The sequence below is a fragment of the Pseudonaja textilis genome, chromosome 1 (genome assembly GCF_049901715.1).
Source record: "Pseudonaja textilis isolate UNSWEBS1 chromosome 1, rPseTex1.2, whole genome shotgun sequence".
Classification (NCBI taxonomy): Eukaryota; Metazoa; Chordata; class Lepidosauria; order Squamata; family Elapidae; genus Pseudonaja; species Pseudonaja textilis.
Window position 1 is genome coordinate 177,751,242 of NC_141990.1, and position 19,201 is coordinate 177,770,442.

Consider the following 19,201-nt stretch of genomic DNA (forward strand, 5'->3'; position numbering starts at 1 on the left):
GATGAAAGAAACTCACCCAATCTGTCAATCCAAATGTTCCTAATAGCTGAAAAGCAGCTTGTCCAGAGAGGTATTACAAAGAATCAGTCTACTTGCTGGTTCTTTATTCCACTACAGTTGGCTCCACTTTCAGCCAGTCAGCTATGTCCAATTCAACATTATACTCCTATCAATTCCATTCCCTAGCTCAACTATTGTTCCATCTTGTTGTTGTCAGCTGGCAAGCCATGTGTACTGTATATGTATAATTATATAATCTATAATGTCCAATGAGTTGCCCCAGCACAGTTCCATAAATACTTTTGTACTTCTGCGATAGTGACTTATTACCCATCTCTATATTACACCAGTGCCTCAGTTTTGTTCATGATAATTCTGTGGCTATATACATGCCGGTATAACAGAAACTGAGAGACATGTTCATAGCATGTAAAACTTTGCTTGGATTTTCTGCCACATAATGCATGAGTTTACAATAACATTCAAAGGGTAAATTTAATTCAAGTTTCAAACATTCAAAGGCTTGATGTAGGTCAGGAGATGACCAGGCTGAGCCTGAGAGACGAGTCAAACAGTCATCAGTCATGAATTCCTTTGTGCTCACAAGCTATCTAAGTTCAGCCCACCTTGAATTCCTTATCAACTGCCAAATTGCTTTGACCGTTAGTTCAGATTCTTGCAGAGAGCCTAAGCTTGCAGCAAATCTTTTATCCATTTGAACTACCCGGATCTCCTGATTTCCTGGCACTTGACACTTATAATACAATTTCAGATTCAAAAACATAACCGTAATATCTTGTCTAACATTTTTCCCTTTCATTTCCAACCAGCTATTTCACTTCTTTCTACATAAAGAAGATGGATTCAGGATTAGAATGTACATAGACTAACAAGATTGTCATTAAGTTCTATATAGCAACTATAGCCTTTTTTATTACACCAATATAAACTCCTATGCTACCAATTTCAAAAACATTTTAAGTTTGTCCATGATCTCTAACCTTCATGCTACTCTAATTATTCATGTAGGTGCCTAATTTCAGCCTTTTATTATATCCTATATCTTATCTTCCCTGATATAAATCTATAGATGCACTCATGTAAAAATGTAAAAGAAAAAAAATGAAAACCTAAGACAATGTCCTTCAAACTTTGAGAGTAAAAAGCAAATACAAAGAATAAATAAACCTGAGTACTAGAACAAAAGAAAAATAAAATGTAAAGAGCAGTCTAAATGTGCTCTTACATAACCTAAACCTGTATCTTTTATTCAGATCAGTTTACTGTATCTATACAAAATGATGGTAGTAAAGATCACAGAATGCAAAGCTCTCCCTCCATAATAATTAAATGGTTTTGTTAATTAAAAGTCTATTCTGGCTATGTATTTAGCTTTGTTCCAATTAGTGCCATAGCTAATGAGCGACCTCTTGTGTTAAAAGTTTTAAAACTATGCTTTCAATAACCATATTAACAAAGAAAAAAGAGGCAACAGGCTGAGATAAACAACTTTACAACTTGCTAGTACTGAATCTAAATTAAAATAATTTGATCTTTTGCTCAGATTTGATTATTATCACCTGTGAAAATATCTCCAATTTCATGACATTACAATTCTCTATGGTAAATATCTGCTGCTCTTCCAAAATTATCTTCTTACTATTGTTGGGTTGCTCCTACAGCATTGGCAAGAAATAACATGCAGCTATTTTGTTTCCTCCTTAACTGAAGCCATTTTTTAAAAAGGATGTATTGGTAAAAATAGAGGAAATGGCTACAAATATAGTATTATACAGTCTGGATCAATTTCAGGAAATTCAAAGGAAAAAAATGAAAAATAAGATGATCAAGCACTGTCTGGTAGCATATATTAAATTTTTGGCCAAAAACACATATATGTAATCTGTGTTTTAGCTTTTATTTTCAAGAACTGTAAGTTTCTACCCTGTTTACCCTAAAGGCTATAAATGCATTTTATATTTTGACCCTAATTTGAGTTAAAAGTGAAAGTTATATTCCCAACAATGTATAGAAATATTTGTCGTTTTTTCCTTTAAGTGTGTTCAGAGGTGTAATTTGTTTCTGCAGTATCATCTCAATGCCATGGAGCTATGTAAAACCAACTTGGACCATGAATGAAACAGCTGAAAGTAAAATAAGCAATTTGAAAGGGACCAGAAGGTAACTTTCCATTGTAGCAAATATTTCTAAACAATTGTGAATTGGATTTATTTATCCCTAAGACTGCTGTAGCTCTGAGTAAACATACATGATCAATGTTCTTTCCAGGATCATATTTCATTTTCATTAAAAGAATATTACCTAAAATTTTCAAAAACTAAACATACATAAACATATATAAAAAGAAGCACTTTTGCAAGAGTAGGAACATGAAATATTTTAATAAATTTCATCTGCCCATTAGATGTCACTCTTGTCTTTGAGATAACCATGCAGAGATTATGGCAGGGTTCTTTATTGAAAAGCAAAAGCAGATTTTGATTATGAGACACAGCAATTTTATAAATTTATTACCTTGTTATGCGTAAACATTATCCTCAGTTCTGGTTTTATAATGCCATATGCCATCAACAGCTTCTGGATTTTTTTTATTTCTTCCTTACATTTCTTATCTGTAGAATAAAACTGTTTTCTTACAGGCAGATTCTTGAACAGCTTTTGAACTGTTACAGTTGTCCCTACCAAGAAGAGCAAGAGAGAAGCAAAGAAAATTAACTTACAGGATGCACTTTCGATTCTATTAATATATCCTTTTATTCTTTTAAATTGTTAATAAGTGCCTTTAACGACAGCATCTACTCTGACCTTGGCTGCATCTATCGGTTCTGATGATAATTTGTTCTTTTAGCTCTTTAAATTGAGAAATATCAAAGTAGTTGTAGCCAAGTAGTTATATACCAAAAAGAACTGGTGTAGCAGTGATTAGAATGCAGTATTGCACAGGCTAACTCTGCTCACTGTCAGGAGTTCAATCCTGACAGGCTCAAGCCTTCTATCCTTCCGAGGTCAGTAAACTGAGGATCCAGATTGTTGGAGGCAATATGCTGACTCTGTAAACCACTTAGAAACTGCTATAAAACACTATGAAGCGACATATAAGTCTAAGTGCTATTGCTACTGCTAAAAGCTGTAGTATTTCAGCAAAGTTAAAAAACACAGCAAGTCATACTGATGCAAATAAACAGAAACTCTCAAATTTTGCAATCCATAAGTCACTAAAATTTCAAAGAAGATTGACCCTTTTCATCACTTTGATGCCATAAATTTTGAGATTTTTTTCCCCTAAATATTTTAACTAAAGTTAAATTTAAGCCCCTCAAGAAATACAGTGGTTCTGGAATATAAAACTTCTGGATAGAGAAAAACAATCTACCATCTTCTATTTTGAGCTTGTGTCATTTCTTGGTAATAAAAAGTTAGAAAATTTGGTCCTATTTGTTTTATTCAGAGAACTGAAAACATAAAAAAAAAATAGTTGGATGTCATTCTTAAGTGTAGATCATGAAAGCATGAATACTGAATTAAAGTAAATTAACCTTGAGATCTCTGCCAACTCTGTAATTTTGATTAAATAATCATTTTCATTGCATAGTTAATCAGTTTTATCCAAGACTATATGTAACTGAAACAATCAGAAGTTGCTTTCCTGTTTAACACAACCTCAAGGGCACACCTGGTCCTTTGCTGTAGTTTTCCTTGCGCTGAATTTTTCATTGCAGAATCCCTCATGTCTAGAACCAATTTTATAAAGAGTTATACATATTGAAAGAATATGAGTACACTTCATGAGTAAAATCCCAATTCAGTGTATGTTTTTTCGTGTCTGACTCATCTAGTCTTGTTATTTTGAAAACCACAATTTTAATTACCAATTCAAATTTTAAAATATTATCCAATTGTTGTTCTCTTATATGAAACAGAAGAATCAGAGTTACTCATGGCCCTGAACTAATGATCTAAAGTTAGTTATATAAAGGGACTAAAAGCCATACCTGTTCCAAGATGAGATGGCTTCTGAGAAATTATATGACCACTTCTATCAAAATGGTACTGGGTGCTAAAATCATCAGCAGCTGTCCTTGTTGTAATAGAAACCTAATAATAAAGAATCTAATATCAAGTAAACAACTAGTAAAATATATATGTACATTCCATTGCCTATGTAATTCTCATAAACCATAATAATTATTATTAAACTTGTATTCTTCCCAAATCTCAACAACTCTTTGCACTTACAATATCATGATAGTCAATAATGATAATTCCTAGAAATGTAAAAATCATTAAGAGAAGGCAGTCTTGACAGATACATTTTCTGTGATATAAACAACCTGGAAAGGGCTTTGAAACAGCCCCACTTGATTTTCAGGAGAAAATAAGTACTTTGATATTTCAAGGTATTGCCATAAGTCAAGTAATCCTCAAATCACACACAAGGTTTAATTATTTTAGGAGTCTTCTAGGAGCAGAAGCAATAAGCTTCTAAATACCAACTTATGGAGTATCAGTAATGATTATTTATTCTATACAGTTTTCTGCCTCCGAATAAGGATCTTTTAATATTCCTCTTCCATTTGGAATTGTACTTGTACTGTGCTTCAGTTTATATACAAATGTGTTGCTAGATGGTTATGCAGATTGTAAATGTAAAACATATTTTTATGTTTGGCTTGTCATACTTAGAAGTACAATTCCATTTTTGTGCATTATATTGTATTTTGTTCATCTCAAATTTCAGGATGCCTTTGAAAATGAAGGGAATTGCAACATTCAAAATTACTCTGGAAATCTGATATACAAAAGAGCATTCAAAGTCTGTCCAAATACAACTAAGGTCAACAAATAAACAAAAAAAATGCATTTTCAAAAAAGATATCTATCTTGGCCTGGTTGGCTGCTTGAGTACATGGCTCAGTCAGAGCCTGTGTTTATGTAAAGAAACAGAAGGCAACTTTCTATGTTATGTTTAGCTTGCTAAGCATTTAGTGTTTACTAGACTCTCCATCCCATTGTTTGTGGAGTTTTAAGAGTGGAGGGAGTAATAAAAGATTTTATGATGATCTGATTTGGTTTGTTAAAACATTGGAACAAATGCACTTTGCCTATGATCATGTGCCCTGTTGATGCAGTTCATGATGCAGTTGCTATTTATCCATATTATTGTCCTGGCTTCTTCGTGTGTTAATTTGTTTGACTTGTTTGCTGTTGACTTTTATCTCTTTTGTCCCGCTGGGCCTTCAATTTCTCCCCCCCCCTTTTTTTTTTTTACTAAGCAAAGATTGTTCGTTTCTGTTCTTTGCTGAAGTTTTTAAGATGGAAATACAGGTAAGGCATAATTGGCCTCAACAGAGCTTTTTTAAAAAAAAATTATTTCACTAAGGTTCAGCAAGACTTATGCAGCAACTACCTACAAACTTCTTGTTTTTGGCAAGCCTTCATCATAATTCCTGCATCCCTCCAGAAAAACATGTTGCGTTGCAGAAAAATGGATAAGAAAAAAAAAAGAAAGCAAAGAAGAAAAGGAAGCCCAGTATATTGTGTGTATTGGGATTTTGTTCCTCCTTGAATTTCAGACAGCCTACCCTAAAAATAAATGAAAAGAATATGGAGGATAAGCTATGTGTTCTTTATAAAGAAAAAAAACAAGGTTTATTTCATATTTTCTCAATTAGCACCTAATCATTGCAGTCAGAATTCAGCAATGCCTTCTTTGCAGGTTTTCTATTTAACCACTGGGCAAACCCTGTATACTCTTCATAAATTTACCACCACCCCACACCCCCCAAAAAAGGTTAGGAGTATGGCATCAATAACTAAAGTTAAAACAACCAAGATGGAAATCTAAGTGTGTGCTCAAAGTTTCTCCTTTTAATACCTGTGGCCGAATTTAAAGGCAGGGCTGTGACCATTATCTGGTCATTTTTTAACACCTTCTGCAGATACACTCTGCAGACACCATACTTAGAAAGAAGAGGGACTACACATGCAAACCCCAGCATATATTCTCTCCCAATAGGCTATCTATATTTTGGATACCTTAAAATCAAATGGGTTAATGTTTCACTTTTCCAGAAATGCAGGTTACAAAACAAACACAAAAGCCTGTATCTATATTAGCCTTTTACCTGCGATATGCTACAAATAGAGCCCAGAGCTTCACCGCGAAAACCGTATGTGCTCAAGCTTTCAAGGTCCTCAGAAGAGCTGATTTTCGATGTGTAGTGCTTCATTGCCATCACAGGAACATCAACTGCCTTAATCCCATCACCATTATCTCGTACTTCAATCTTTTCAAAACCATAGTTCTCCTACATAAAGGAGATATTTATTAATTTCAAGTGACACAGAACGTTTTATGGAGTTGTTCGATTCCAAGAACACCTTTGCAGAAAGTGCAATTACCAATTAATAAGGGACAGTCCGGTTTTCCGAATCTGAACTTTATCATCAATATTTATTGTCAAGTATTAAATACTTCAAGCCAACAATTGAGGTCAATTTACTAACATAGGCAACTTTAGAATATACACAATTATCACTTTGGTTGGATGGACAGGTTATAGGATCCAAATGTAATAGAATTCTAATATCTTTGGGAACAATTATATCGGTCAGAAAAATATGGAAAGTAATAGCTCAAGAATAGCTCCATGGTGCGATAGGTGCAAATAAACTTAATGAATAAAAATAAATGAATATCTAATAAAATTCCATGCTCGAGTGCTAGACAGATTCATGGAAACAAGTTCAGGAGGAATTGATTCAGTGGAAGGAGTGCCATTCCAGCTTTAATTCAGAGAGTTGAACCCGCACCATTTTAGATAGAAGACCCTGAATGTACAGTATGTGCTAATCTTTTTAAAATTGTGGACAGAATCCTTGAGGATGGAGTATTCAATAACTTCTTTAAAGTAATTGAAGTAAACGATACTTAATTACTGAATTGGCATAGTACATGTGCTTAATTCTAGAATAATGCCACATTTGGATCCAAAGTGGGAGAAGTTCACCATGGACACCCACATTGTATTTGTCAAGAGTCATTATTAAGATGGCAAGGGCGGGATCCTATCTTGCTGCACTATTGCTACCCCTTCATTCAAAAAACTACTTTGAGGGCTGATGTGGTTATTATGTGAGTGCAGGAAAAGGTGTGTCTCCTTTAAGGTGTTCTTAAAAGTATAATGAAGATGCATCTCTACTTTAGACACAAATATTGCACAAATACCTGACCACAGAACTCTTTAATTTGTATATATTATACACACACCTAAACCATGCTATGTTTATTGAAGTTAATTTGAATGCCAAGATGCAATTTCTGGTTGACAGACTACAATGTCTACATCAATTAAATGCTTGTCCTACAGTCCTCATCCATGACTGCAAACAGAAATAGAAACTATCAGCTCACAGTATATCCTTAAAAGATTTTTAAGATTATAAAACTTTCAGAAATCCTGTTTAGTCTGAATCATCGGCTCCTAAATGTTCCATACAAATTAAACCTGATTGTACATGTTATTCAAAATAAAAAATAAACAAGTAACACAGTAAACTTTGTTTGTCATCTAGAACAGGGGTCCCCAACCACTGGTCCCTGGACCGGTACTGGTCCGTGGATCATTTTTTACCAGGCCGCAAAGCTTGGGCACTGCGAGGGGGAGAGAGGGAGAAAAGAGTGCTACGATATGCCCAGCGCGAGTCTCCCTTTTCCTCTCCTTCTCCTCCGTCAACCACAAACACACACGCGCGCAGATAAAGCTGTTGCTGTTGCTGCTGCACCACAACCCGGAGGAACAGATTGAGCACAGGCGCTGAAGGAGCGCCACGGCGTCCGTCACCAGAGTGCAAAGAAGCAGCAGCAGCAGTAGCTGCGGCGGCTGCACCTCCGACTTTCCCGGGGAAGGTCATTCCCTGACCAGTCCCGCTTCCCGGCCCACACTTGCACCCCTAGCCCCCCCCGCCGCCGCCCACTTCCTTGCAGGCGGAGACGGGAAGCTGCGAGGAATTTGGGCGTGCTTTCTAGCCGACTATGCCAAGTTTTTTTTTTTTTTACCCGAGCCTGGAAAGAAGAAGGGTGACAGGTCACTGAGGAAGGCGAGAGAGACTGAGAAGGGAGAGAGAAGCCCGGCTAAAGCAGCTCCGCGCTGCTTTAGGGACTAGTAGTAGAAGGTACTGGTCCGTGGAAGAATAAATAATCGTAAAACCGGTCCCTGGTTCAAAAAGGGTTGGGGGCCACTGATCTAGAAGTCCAAAATCCATTTTTTTTTTACTTTCATTTGTATTCTTCATCAGTGTTTATACCATGAATCAATCTCATATGTAAATACCTAATTAGTTATTTACCATATACACACAAATAAGATGAGTAGATATTAATTAATTAATAAATAAATACATGTGCATTTCCTTTGTTGCTCTTTTTGGAAGGATCTACTCCTTGATCTATATTTAGACTCTAAATGCTACTGAAGTTCATGGGAATAATTGCCTTATAAATAACTAGATAGACAGACAGCACTCATAATATATATTTTAGAAAGGAGTCTTGGACTTGTTCCAGTATATCTCAAGGTCCTGAATTAGAATTGAGCAAATTTAGGTTCAACTCCAGCCTCTATTCTGAAAAATCATTGGACCTGTCATGACTTTTCTCAAGCCAACCTACTTCACAAACTTGTTATCATGAGAAGAAACCCAGAGGAGCGAATGCTACTCAATGCTGTACTATACTTCTAGAGGGAAAGTGAACTGCATATCAAAATAATAATCATAAACTACTCTGTAAATGACTTCTTTTCAAATTACAATTATCTATTACCTTATGCAATACTTTTAAAGAAAAGGGCTACTGCCATTTAGTTCTGTTAAGTCGAATTGTGGAAAATGAATATTGTAAAAATCTTTCTAAAATGTATTTATTTATTTATATTTCATATTCCTACAGCTCCCATCTCCCTCTGAAATCAATATCTTTTTTTCTTTTGCAGTCTTCAATTACAAAAAGTCTTCAATTAAGACTATTTAAGTGAAGCAAGTCCTAAAAAATGAATGTGTTTCTGTATTGGTCATGGAGAAACATATTGAACAAATATTTTCAATAGCTTTATTTTGTATCATTTTGATTAAATAGCTATTCCCAGATATTAAAGCTTTAAAAACAATGTTCTAAGTCAAAAAGAATAAACAATGAATGCAATTAATTTTTCTACATAAAAAGTTATATTTAACTATATGATTATTACCAATAGAAGATAATACTTGCAGCTAAGGGTTGAACTGTGGGGTCCTTGGTATTCTCAGAGCTTAGTTGTTTTCTTGCAGATGTCTCATTACCAAACTAGATAACATCAGATGTTACCATCAGATGTATATGTTGTTTATCTCTGAGGCTGATGTTTACTTTTTCATTTATTTAGGATATTGTGGAGTGCTTTAGTTAGTTTGCATACTACGGTTATGCCATGTGGTTATAGTAAGTCTATTGGTAGTTTCTGAGATGTTTTTGATACATGGCAGTGTTATTTTTATAACAGCTTATGTTGGTTGGGCTGTAGTGGTTGAGACATGTCCAGCTGCCCTCTATCTACCACAGAACATAATGTTCTACAGAAAAGTCTCAACTACAACACAGATAATGCTAATAAATTCGAATTCTACAGAGACTTAGAAGGAGCATTTAAAACCACAGGATATTCCACAGAGATCTAAGGCAGCATAAATAGATAAGAAGAAGATAAGAACAGAATCAACTCAAAGCAGAGGAAACAGCAGTCCTAAAAAAATCTTTAAAAGGGCCAAACTATCATTATTCTACCAGTGGACTAAGGTTGAACCATGATTATCATGGACAGATCAAATATATACAAAAAGGCAAAGAATTACTAGAAAATAAAGGCACTTACATCCAGTAAACAACAATCCAACGCAGGAACTAGACAACTGGATCAAGAGAACTCTCAGTGACTTATCCAAAAAGAAGAAATCACAAAAGGAGAACAGTGGTTGATGAAAAGCAGTAGACCTGTCCTTCTGTGCTTCTATGGATACCTCAAAACACAGAAGCCACATGGACTTCTCTGCCCCATTGTATATTACCAGGATCCCCAACCTACAACACTACTAAATTGATAAAAAAAGCCTGGACTTCTCATAGAGGGAGGCAAATACTCCATCAACTCCCCACTCACTACAATGCCTCTAAAGAATAAAAAACCTGACAATAAATGAAAATGAAATTGTGGTCTCATTCAATGTCACGGTATCCTTTCCATTCATAGATTTGGGATTAACAAAATAATCCATGGCAGCACTACTTACACAGCATACCTGATCTAAATAAATATACCAAGATTGAAATTTCTCAAACTATGGACTTTATCAACTCTGCCTGATTACCTGCTTTCAGTCTGATAGACAAATATGCCAACAAATCACTCATGGGGTCACTGCTTTCATGATTCACAAAAGAGATTGTAAGCAACTCCTACAATCCATATAGCATCATCATCATTGGTTCCTTTTGTGTGAGGTGCATACGGCAGCAAGCTTCTTTCAATGAAGAAGAAATACTCTGCCTGAGGTGGGCACTAGGTGGATTGAGTAGCTCAGCAGCTCCATTGCCAGTCCCAAGCCCAGATAAAGGAGGAGGAAGGCTTTGCTTAGGGCTAGCAACCCTACCTTGTAAAAACCTGTTCACTACTGAAATAGCAAGTAAAAACCAAATCTGTATAGCACTTTCCCACATGTAACCCAAAGTATGGATCTGATATGTAAATGATACCTTTGTCATAATAAAAAAGAATCAACAAGAATGGAAACATGAAACTATCAATATCTCAGAAACTACCAACAAACTAATACAGCCACGTGATATCATTGTAGCACACAAACCAACTAAAGCCCTCCACAACATCCCTGATAAACCAAATGACCTCAGAACAAAAACCAGGAATCATCTACAATAGCCACTATGGAGGACAAACAGACAGACCACCAGAACACATCTATGAACACCATCTAGCTATCAGAAGACATGATGAAAACTCCTTAATTTCACAATATGTGAATAGACTTAACCATAACTGGGAAACTCTGAGCATTCTACATCTAGACCAAGCCAAGTCCAAAAACACTACAGAATTCTTGAAAACTTGGCACTCAGACATATCAGTCATCAAAAGGCACATAAAAAAGTAAACATCTACATACCATTCAAAAGAGTCAATCAAAAAGAATCAAAAAAGATCAAAACATTCCTCACCAGCAATCAATCCTCAGATAAACAGATATTATCACCAACACAAGACCAACAATCAAGTAAACAATCCTCCATTAAAGGAACTTACAAAGACAAACAAGCTAACACTAAACAACAGCCAAATCAAGAACATTCTCACCAACACTGAAACACTGAAAGGGCAAAGTCACTAATATACAGGTGAAACTCGAAAAATTAGAATATCGTGCAAAAGTTCATTTATTTTAGTAATGCAACTTAAAAAGTGAAATATATAAGATAGACTCATTACATGCAAAGCAAGATAGGTCAAGCCGTGATTTGTCATAATTGAGATGATTATGGCCTACAGCTCATGAAAACCCCAAATCCACAATCTCAAAAAATTAGAATATTGTGAAAAGGTTCAATATTCTAGGCTCAAAGTGTCCCGCTCTAATCAACTAATGAAGCCATAACACCTGCAAAGGGTTCCAGAGCCTTTAAATGGTCTCTCAGTCTGGTTCAGTAGGAATCACAATCATGGGAGAGACTGCTGACCTGACAGTTGTGCAGAAAACCATCATTGACATCCTCCACGAGGAGGGAAAGCCTCAAAAGGTCATTGCAAAAGAAGTTGGATGTTCACAAAATGCTGTGTTAAAGCACATTAGTAGAAAGTTATGTGGAAGGGAAAAGTGTGGAAGAAAAAGGTGCACAAGCAGCAGGGATGACCTCAGCCTGGAGAGGATTGTCAGGAAAAGGACATTCAAAAGCGTTGGGGACTTTCAGAAGGAGTAGACTGAGGCTGGAGTCAGTGCATCAATAGCCACCACACACAGACGGATCCTGGACATGGGCTTCAAATGTCATATTCCTCTTGTCAAGCCGCTCCTGAACAACAAACAACGTCAGAAGTGTCTTACCTGGGCTAAAGAAAAACAGAACTGGTCTGTTGCTCAATGGTCCAAAGTCTTCTTTTCTGATGAGAGCAACTTTTGCATCTTATTTGGAAACCAAGGACCCAGAGTCTGGAGGAAGAATGAAGAGGCACACACTGCAAGATGCTTGAAGTCCAGTGTGAAGTTTCCAGTCTGTGTTGATTTGGGGAGCCATGTCATCTGCTGGTGTTGGTCCACCGTACTTCATTAAGTCCAGGGTCAATGCAGCTGTCTACCAGATTTTGGAGCACTTCATGCTTCCTTCCTCAGATGAGCTTTATGGGGATGCTGACTTCATTTTCCAGCAGGACTTGGCACCTGCCCACACTGCCAAAAGCACCAAAACCTGGTTCAATGACCGTGGGATTACTGTGCTTGACTGGCCAGCAAACTCACCTGACCTGAACCCCATGAAGAATCTATGGAGCATTGCCAAGAGAAAGATGAGAGACATGATACCGAACAATGCAGAAGAGCTGAAGGCCGCTATTGAAGCATCCTGGTCTTCCATAACACCTCAGCAGTGTCACAGGCTGATAGCTTCCATGCCACACCGCATTGAGGCAGTAATTGCTGCAAAAGGGGCCCAAACCAAGTACTGGGTACATATGCATGCTTATACTTTTCAGAGGTCTGATATTGTTCTGTGTACAATCCTTGTTTTATTGATTACATGTAATATTCTAATTTTCTGAGATTGTGGATTTGGGGTTTTCATGAGCTGTAAGCCATAATCATCTCAATTATGACACATCACAGCTTGAACTATCTTGCGTTGCATGCAATGAGTCTATCTCATATATTAGTTTTACCTTTTAAGTTGCATTACTGAAATAAATGAACTTTTGCACAATATTCTAATTTTTCGAGTTTCACCTGTAAAGAAAGGAAACTCTCTTCTAGGACTGTTGCTGTTACCTAGTTTGGCGATGACATGTCTGCAAGAAAACAACCAAGCTCAAAGAGCACCAAGAATCCCAGACTATGATTACATATTATTTAAAATAAAAAATGAATTCAATAGGAAGCTCCACATAATCATATATTGTAAAATCAAGAATACATTTGTTAAAACTAGTATTTCCAAAACTACTTAGATTAGCAAGAGTAATTTTTATAAAAGATGTTTTTTTCCCGTTTTTATCTAGGCAAGCTTAAAGGAATCTTTCAGTCACCTGTACATAAGGATTATGTAAACTCATTTTAGCTGAATAGACATGGGCAAAATTGAATACATGAATCATCAAAAATTAATACAAAATAAATTTAGCAAACAAGGATAAGTTTTTAAGTCAGTTTTTACTTTCCAAAGAAATATGGTCTTCTCACTCATACTTTCATCCCAATTTTAGTTTTAAAAAAACTTACCAACTTAACATCAATACTGGTTGAGTTAGCATCCAAAGAATTCTCTACCAGTTCTTTAACCACACTGACAACCGATACAATGACTTGCGAACTAGAAAGAAGTCGAACAGTTTCTGCTGGTAGCTGTTTCATGTTTTTGGCTTTCAGGAACAGGGTTTCTAAAAAAGATAAAATAATAATTTAAAAGAGTATATGATACTGACTTTTTAATTGTTCTCTTCTGTACAGAGATGAAGAGTTGAAGGTAAAAGCATAGTGCTATGTCAAATTACTGAGCAATAATTTGGTGCATTTTGGTACCATTTTGCTGATGAAGCCTTTCACATATACTTTCATCTGGAATTTATATGAGCGGTTTGAGGTACCTAAGATAGCACCTTGCCTTGTTATCTCAGACTCATTTCAGTTTCTTCATTCTGAGAAAGTGAATAAGATGACCGATGAAATTACTTCTGCTACATGTTGTTTACACCTGTATCCTCCCTGGCTATTTCTGCAAGCATGTGTCTGTGTAAAAGGCTCTAAACTTAGGAAGTGATCAGCCTCTCTTTGAGAAAAAAAAGGTTAATGCTCCTGCCTTGCAAGAGGCAGTGGTGAGCCTCCTCCTGAAGAGCCCCACTTGAACTTAGCCAATTTAGAAACTTTCACCTGGCTTTCAACATTCTCTCTGTAGTAAGGATGTTAAGTGGCAAGACTGCAACTGCAGCATTCCTTAGCATGGTTTATGTAGGTCCTTTTAGTCAGGGTTCAGGCCTGAGTAAAAGATGGAAATACACTGGTGACTTCACCACGACTTGGATGGGGGAGTCCATTCCTCCTGGACCTTTTACAAAACATGCTAGTTTTCAGTATCTTTGACCATGTTGTCCTGCTGGACCACCTTCATGAATTGGGAGAAAAAGACACTGTTTTGTCCAGAGTGCTACAATTTTTCCAATTCTCCCTGTTATTCAACATCTACAGGAAGCACTTGCAAGAATGACCTAATAATTTAGGGTGAGGCATGCTCTAATATCCAATTACACAACTCTGTCCCAGCCAAAGGTGGGGATGCAGAAGCCCTGGTCAGGTTTCTGTAAGATTAAAGAAGTAAATGAGAAGAAACAAATTAAAATTGAATCTCTGCAAGATGTGCATATTGCTTATCTGGAAACTAGCTAATGTTTTGCCTCCTATGAATAGAGTAGAATAGAATTCTGTATTGGCCAAGTGTGATTGGACACACAAGGAATTTGTCTTGGTGCAAATGCTCTCAATGTACACAAAAGAAAAGATATATTCATCAAGAATCATAAGGTACAACACTTAATAATTGAGGGAATTACTTGCCCGGAAAGAGGTGAGAAACCCACAACTATAGGTAGAGGGGAGACTATGGTTACTTGGGGCGTCTTGTCCAGTTTTGGCTTGTTTGCTTATTGCATTTCTTCCTGGACCATGGAACCCTGCCAGGAGTTACCTACGTTCACATAAACTCTCAAATTAACGTCAATATGTTCTACTTGAAACTGACTTTGAAGAATGATTGAAAACTTCAGTTGGTGTAGAATGCAGACACCTGTTAGGGGAATCACTGGTGCCATCTAACATTGTTTGCATGAGTTGCCTAGGCTTCCACATAGAAACAGAAGTGCTGGTTTTAACCTGAGAGGACATTTTATGGCTTGGCACCTAGATACTGCAAAACTGCTTCACTTTAGATAGCTCCTCCATCTCTTCAGTTTGCAAGAACATTATGATTTTCTGTCATAATGTGTATGCTCCATAACTGTGAACCACTTTATCTCTGGAGATGCAGATATACCCTATTCATCAGTATTTTAATCAGAATGCAATTTTACTACCTAATTTTAATTATTATTTGAAGGGTTGATTGCTTATATGAATGATAGTTATATTTGTTTTACATTTTTTATTTTTGCATAAAGGTAAGTGCAAGTTTAGACCATATCAACAAATGCATAATTTTGAAATTACAGCAAGTAACTGTTCATTTACTTTCATTACACTCAACTTCAGGTATGTTTACTTTACTTTAAGAAGGCTTTCCAGAAACTGGAATGGAGTTGAGCCAACAAGAATGCTCAGGGATTAGAAATTAAATTGTATGATGACAGACTAAAAAAGTTAATAAGTTTAGCCTTGAAAAAAAATTGGAGGATATTGCAGTTTAAATATTTGAAATATATCCTCTTAGAAGATCAGGACTTATTCTCTCACAATTTTAGACTTTTTCATTGGCCTCCCCCAATTGAAATCAAATATTAGAAATTAACCTAAGACTAGATAACGTCTCAAGAAAGCTTATCCGTAAGTTATAGCAGCACAATTGTGCAACAATAGTCTTTCAAAATTTTCCTTCAGAATTGCACTCTCTCCTCATTACAGAAAGAAAGCTATGCTCTTACATTATATGGCTTATCTTCAGAGGCATTACTTCAGCTTTTAAAGAGAAGGCATGGTAGAGGCTTAGAAGAATGTTTCAAAGGCCAATCATCAGATTCAAGGCTAAATTGCAAAAGGTCAGTATTCTTTAGAGTATAATGCATTGTTTTAGTATCGGTTGTTCAAAAGCTTAGCTTTAATGCTAAACCATAATTCAGCATTTTAAGAATAACCTACTTAGGCTCATGTTCACATGGAGCAGCTGGCCTTCTTTGGACTAGTCTGCCTAACTGGTGATGGTAGAAGTTGCCCCATTTGCAAACCATTCACAGGAACTGAAATTCCCCTCCTGGTGATCTCCAGACACTGCTTGTGTACAACAGCATAATATAAAGCTTCCAACAAGCAGCATACAGACACTTGTAGGGTCCTGACCTACAAATGAGAAGCCCTTCAAGCTCTGGAAAGAATGGAGAAAGGTAAAGAAAATTACTTGTGCCATATGGTATGAGAAGAGCGACTTCCTCCCCTGGCAGTCAAACAAACTGTGTGAAGGAGCTGAAGGGAGTATCAAGACCAGGCTGCCCAGCAAGACTTGCCACAATCAAAGAGGAACAAATGTAGATATTATATACAGGCAAATGTATAGAAAGAAAGAGCAGGAGGAAGAGCTCAGGGACAAAAAGGATTATAGCAATCTAATCTCTCCACACCCTGCAATTCCCTTAAATTCAGTACCTCATTATTTCCAGTTTTATTTTTTATGCCAGATTATTATGTTCTTTGAATCCAAGTACTGATCTGAAGGCTTTAATCCAAATCTAGCATTTTCTGTGCGCAACACACTACTGCTTTACTGGATAGCGTAGCTGAATGTATTCATGGAATGTTTTCAAGTGGCTGTTCTGAGAAGCAGATCCAAAAAAGAATCTCATTTATGAGCAAAGCTTTTCTCTAAGTAGTTGGCATAGGCCTAATATATGATTTAGCTTGTTGTGCAAACACACCCTAACGTAATCTGCAGTATTGGTATTCAGCCTATGTCATATGCTTTCCAGATAGAGTTACCTTTAAAAAAATAGCTTGGAAACTGTTAAGATGTTAACTCTAAAGCAGATACAGGTAGTCCTGGACTTACAACAGTTCATTTAGTGACTGTTCAAAGTTAAAATGGCACTGAAAATAGTAACTGACGATAGTTTTTCACATTTACAACTGTTGCATTGTTCCCATAGTCACATGATCAAAATTCAGATGCTTAGCATTTGGTTCATATTTATGACAGTTGCTGTGTTCTGGGGTCATGCGATCACCTTTTGAAATGTTATGACAAGCAAAATCAATGGGGAAGCCAGGTTCACTTACCAATTAAGGTTACTAACCAGTGCAATGATTCACTTAACAACTGTGGCAAGAAAGAAAGGTTGTAAAATAGGGCAAAACAAATGTCACTTAACAAATGTCTCACTAAGCAACATGAATTTTGGGGTCAATTGCAGTTATAAGTCAAAGTCTACTTGTATACTGTACCTGCTACATTGCTACGGTTTCTCTGGTTCAATTTAAAGTGCTGCTATAAAGCTTCAAGCTACTCAAGGGACCATGTAGAACTGTGATGGTGAACCTATGGCATGCCTGCTGGAAGTTGCACACGTGCCTGAAGTGGCACGCAGAACCATCTCTCTGGGCACACCACCTGTCCTGTTGCTCTTCCAGCTTCCGTCACGCGCATGCACACCAGCAGCTGGTCTTTGCGTGTATATGCATTCCAGAAACCGGAAGACCAGGTGGCTGGCGCGCAGACACACACTAGGGAGCTGCTCTTTCAGTTTTTGGTGCTCTTGCGGACGGCACACCAGGAAGCTGCTGTTCTGGTTTCTGGCACTCCCCTGCATGCGCACATGCTCCCATTTAGGCACTCGGTGCCAAAAAGGTTTGCCAACACTGATGTAGAACCACTGCAAGTTTCCTGCCCTCTTAGATCAGCATTATAAACCTTATTTGGGTAGTTATGCATGCAAGAAACTAAATTGGGAGACATATGAAACACATTTTTTTCCTGCTAGTTCTTTTAAAACTTTGCTGATATTTTAGGAGTCCAATTATAACAGATAGCTCCAAAATATAAATAATTACCTTAAATTATAGTTGATGTAGAACTCTACTGAGGCCTATGGTGTTGTTGATAGTGGCTGGTTTCAATTTTCTGTTTGCACCATAATTCTGTTATGATAAATACAAGATTATCATTTTCAAAAACACTTCATTTTTGCTTTTTTATCATCTTAATTGGCTGCACTGGAAAAGCAATTTAAAAACTAAATAGCTGGAAACAATAAAAGTCTTGCTCAAATAGAACCCTGTTCCTAATGAATGAACAGGCATGGGCATGCACAGAATGTTGTTTTCTTGGCAATAATAAGGGAACGGTATGTTTCAGGGATACCTTTTCAGCTTCTCAGTCCAATCTAACGACCTGGCATTTTCCGGTGGTCTCCTATCTAAATAGTAACATCCACCGCTAGTTATGCCTTTTAGGCTTAAGGTCACTTACTACGATAATGCTAAAAAGGCAAAATATTTTTAAACAAGCACAATGAAGTAAATGTTATTGGCAAATACGGTATTATATGGCAAGATTATATGGAAATAAATCCCAGAGCTCAGCAAAGTCCCCGTTTTTACCAGGCTGTCTTTTTAGCAACTGTGCTAACGCTCCTTTTATAACCACAACCCCTTCCAAATCGAGATGGCAGTGATTTTGGATTAGTCCCCAAAAGCAAAACGCAAACGGTAACACCTCTGCCCACTATCTATATTCCACCTCCTCGCAGCAAAGCATTCCCGGCCTGGAAGTCGCCCAAGGCCAAAGAAGCAGGAAGCCATTCAAATAAAAAGCAAATTCAAGCAACGGTTATAAATACACACGGCCTACACCGAGCAACCAGGAGGGAGAGAGAGAGCTCAACGTCGGGGGGGGGGGGTTGTTTTCATTCCTTCCTCCAGCTCAGGGCGGGACGGGGGAGGGAAGGCTCGCCTGAGCCACGTGACCTCCCCAGGCCTATTGTGCCGGAGCAGCCACGAAGAGGGAGTGCGGCCTAAAAATAAAGAAATCTCTGCCAAAAGGACCGGCCGAAAGCCATACTATACTTTCCTCCTCCGGAGCGGTCAAAAATCTCCCTTCGCCTCTCTTTTCCACCTCCTTTGGCACCCTCCGGGCCCCGCCAGTCCTCGTCTCATGCGCGCCTGATAGAGAAGGGGCGGG

The 19,201-nt window shown here is 37.2% G+C and overlaps 1 protein-coding gene across 1 annotated transcript in view; it reads right to left on the reverse strand.

The window, feature by feature from the left end:
- Nucleotides 1–19,193, reverse strand: part of PMS1 (PMS1 homolog 1, mismatch repair system component) — a 40,985-nt gene extending 21,792 nt beyond the window's left edge. The window contains exons 1-6 of the mRNA XM_087919798.1: nucleotides 19,087–19,193; nucleotides 18,073–18,159; nucleotides 13,552–13,709; nucleotides 6,147–6,329; nucleotides 4,014–4,116; nucleotides 2,536–2,699 (exon numbers count right to left, since the gene is read on the reverse strand). Coding sequence (XP_087775924.1) covers nucleotides 2,536–2,699; nucleotides 4,014–4,116; nucleotides 6,147–6,329; nucleotides 13,552–13,683 — 582 coding nt within the window. The 5' untranslated portion in view covers nucleotides 13,684–13,709; nucleotides 18,073–18,159; nucleotides 19,087–19,193. The remainder of the gene's footprint in view (nucleotides 1–2,535; nucleotides 2,700–4,013; nucleotides 4,117–6,146; nucleotides 6,330–13,551; nucleotides 13,710–18,072; nucleotides 18,160–19,086) is intronic.
- Nucleotides 19,194–19,201: the final 8 nt, after the last annotated feature.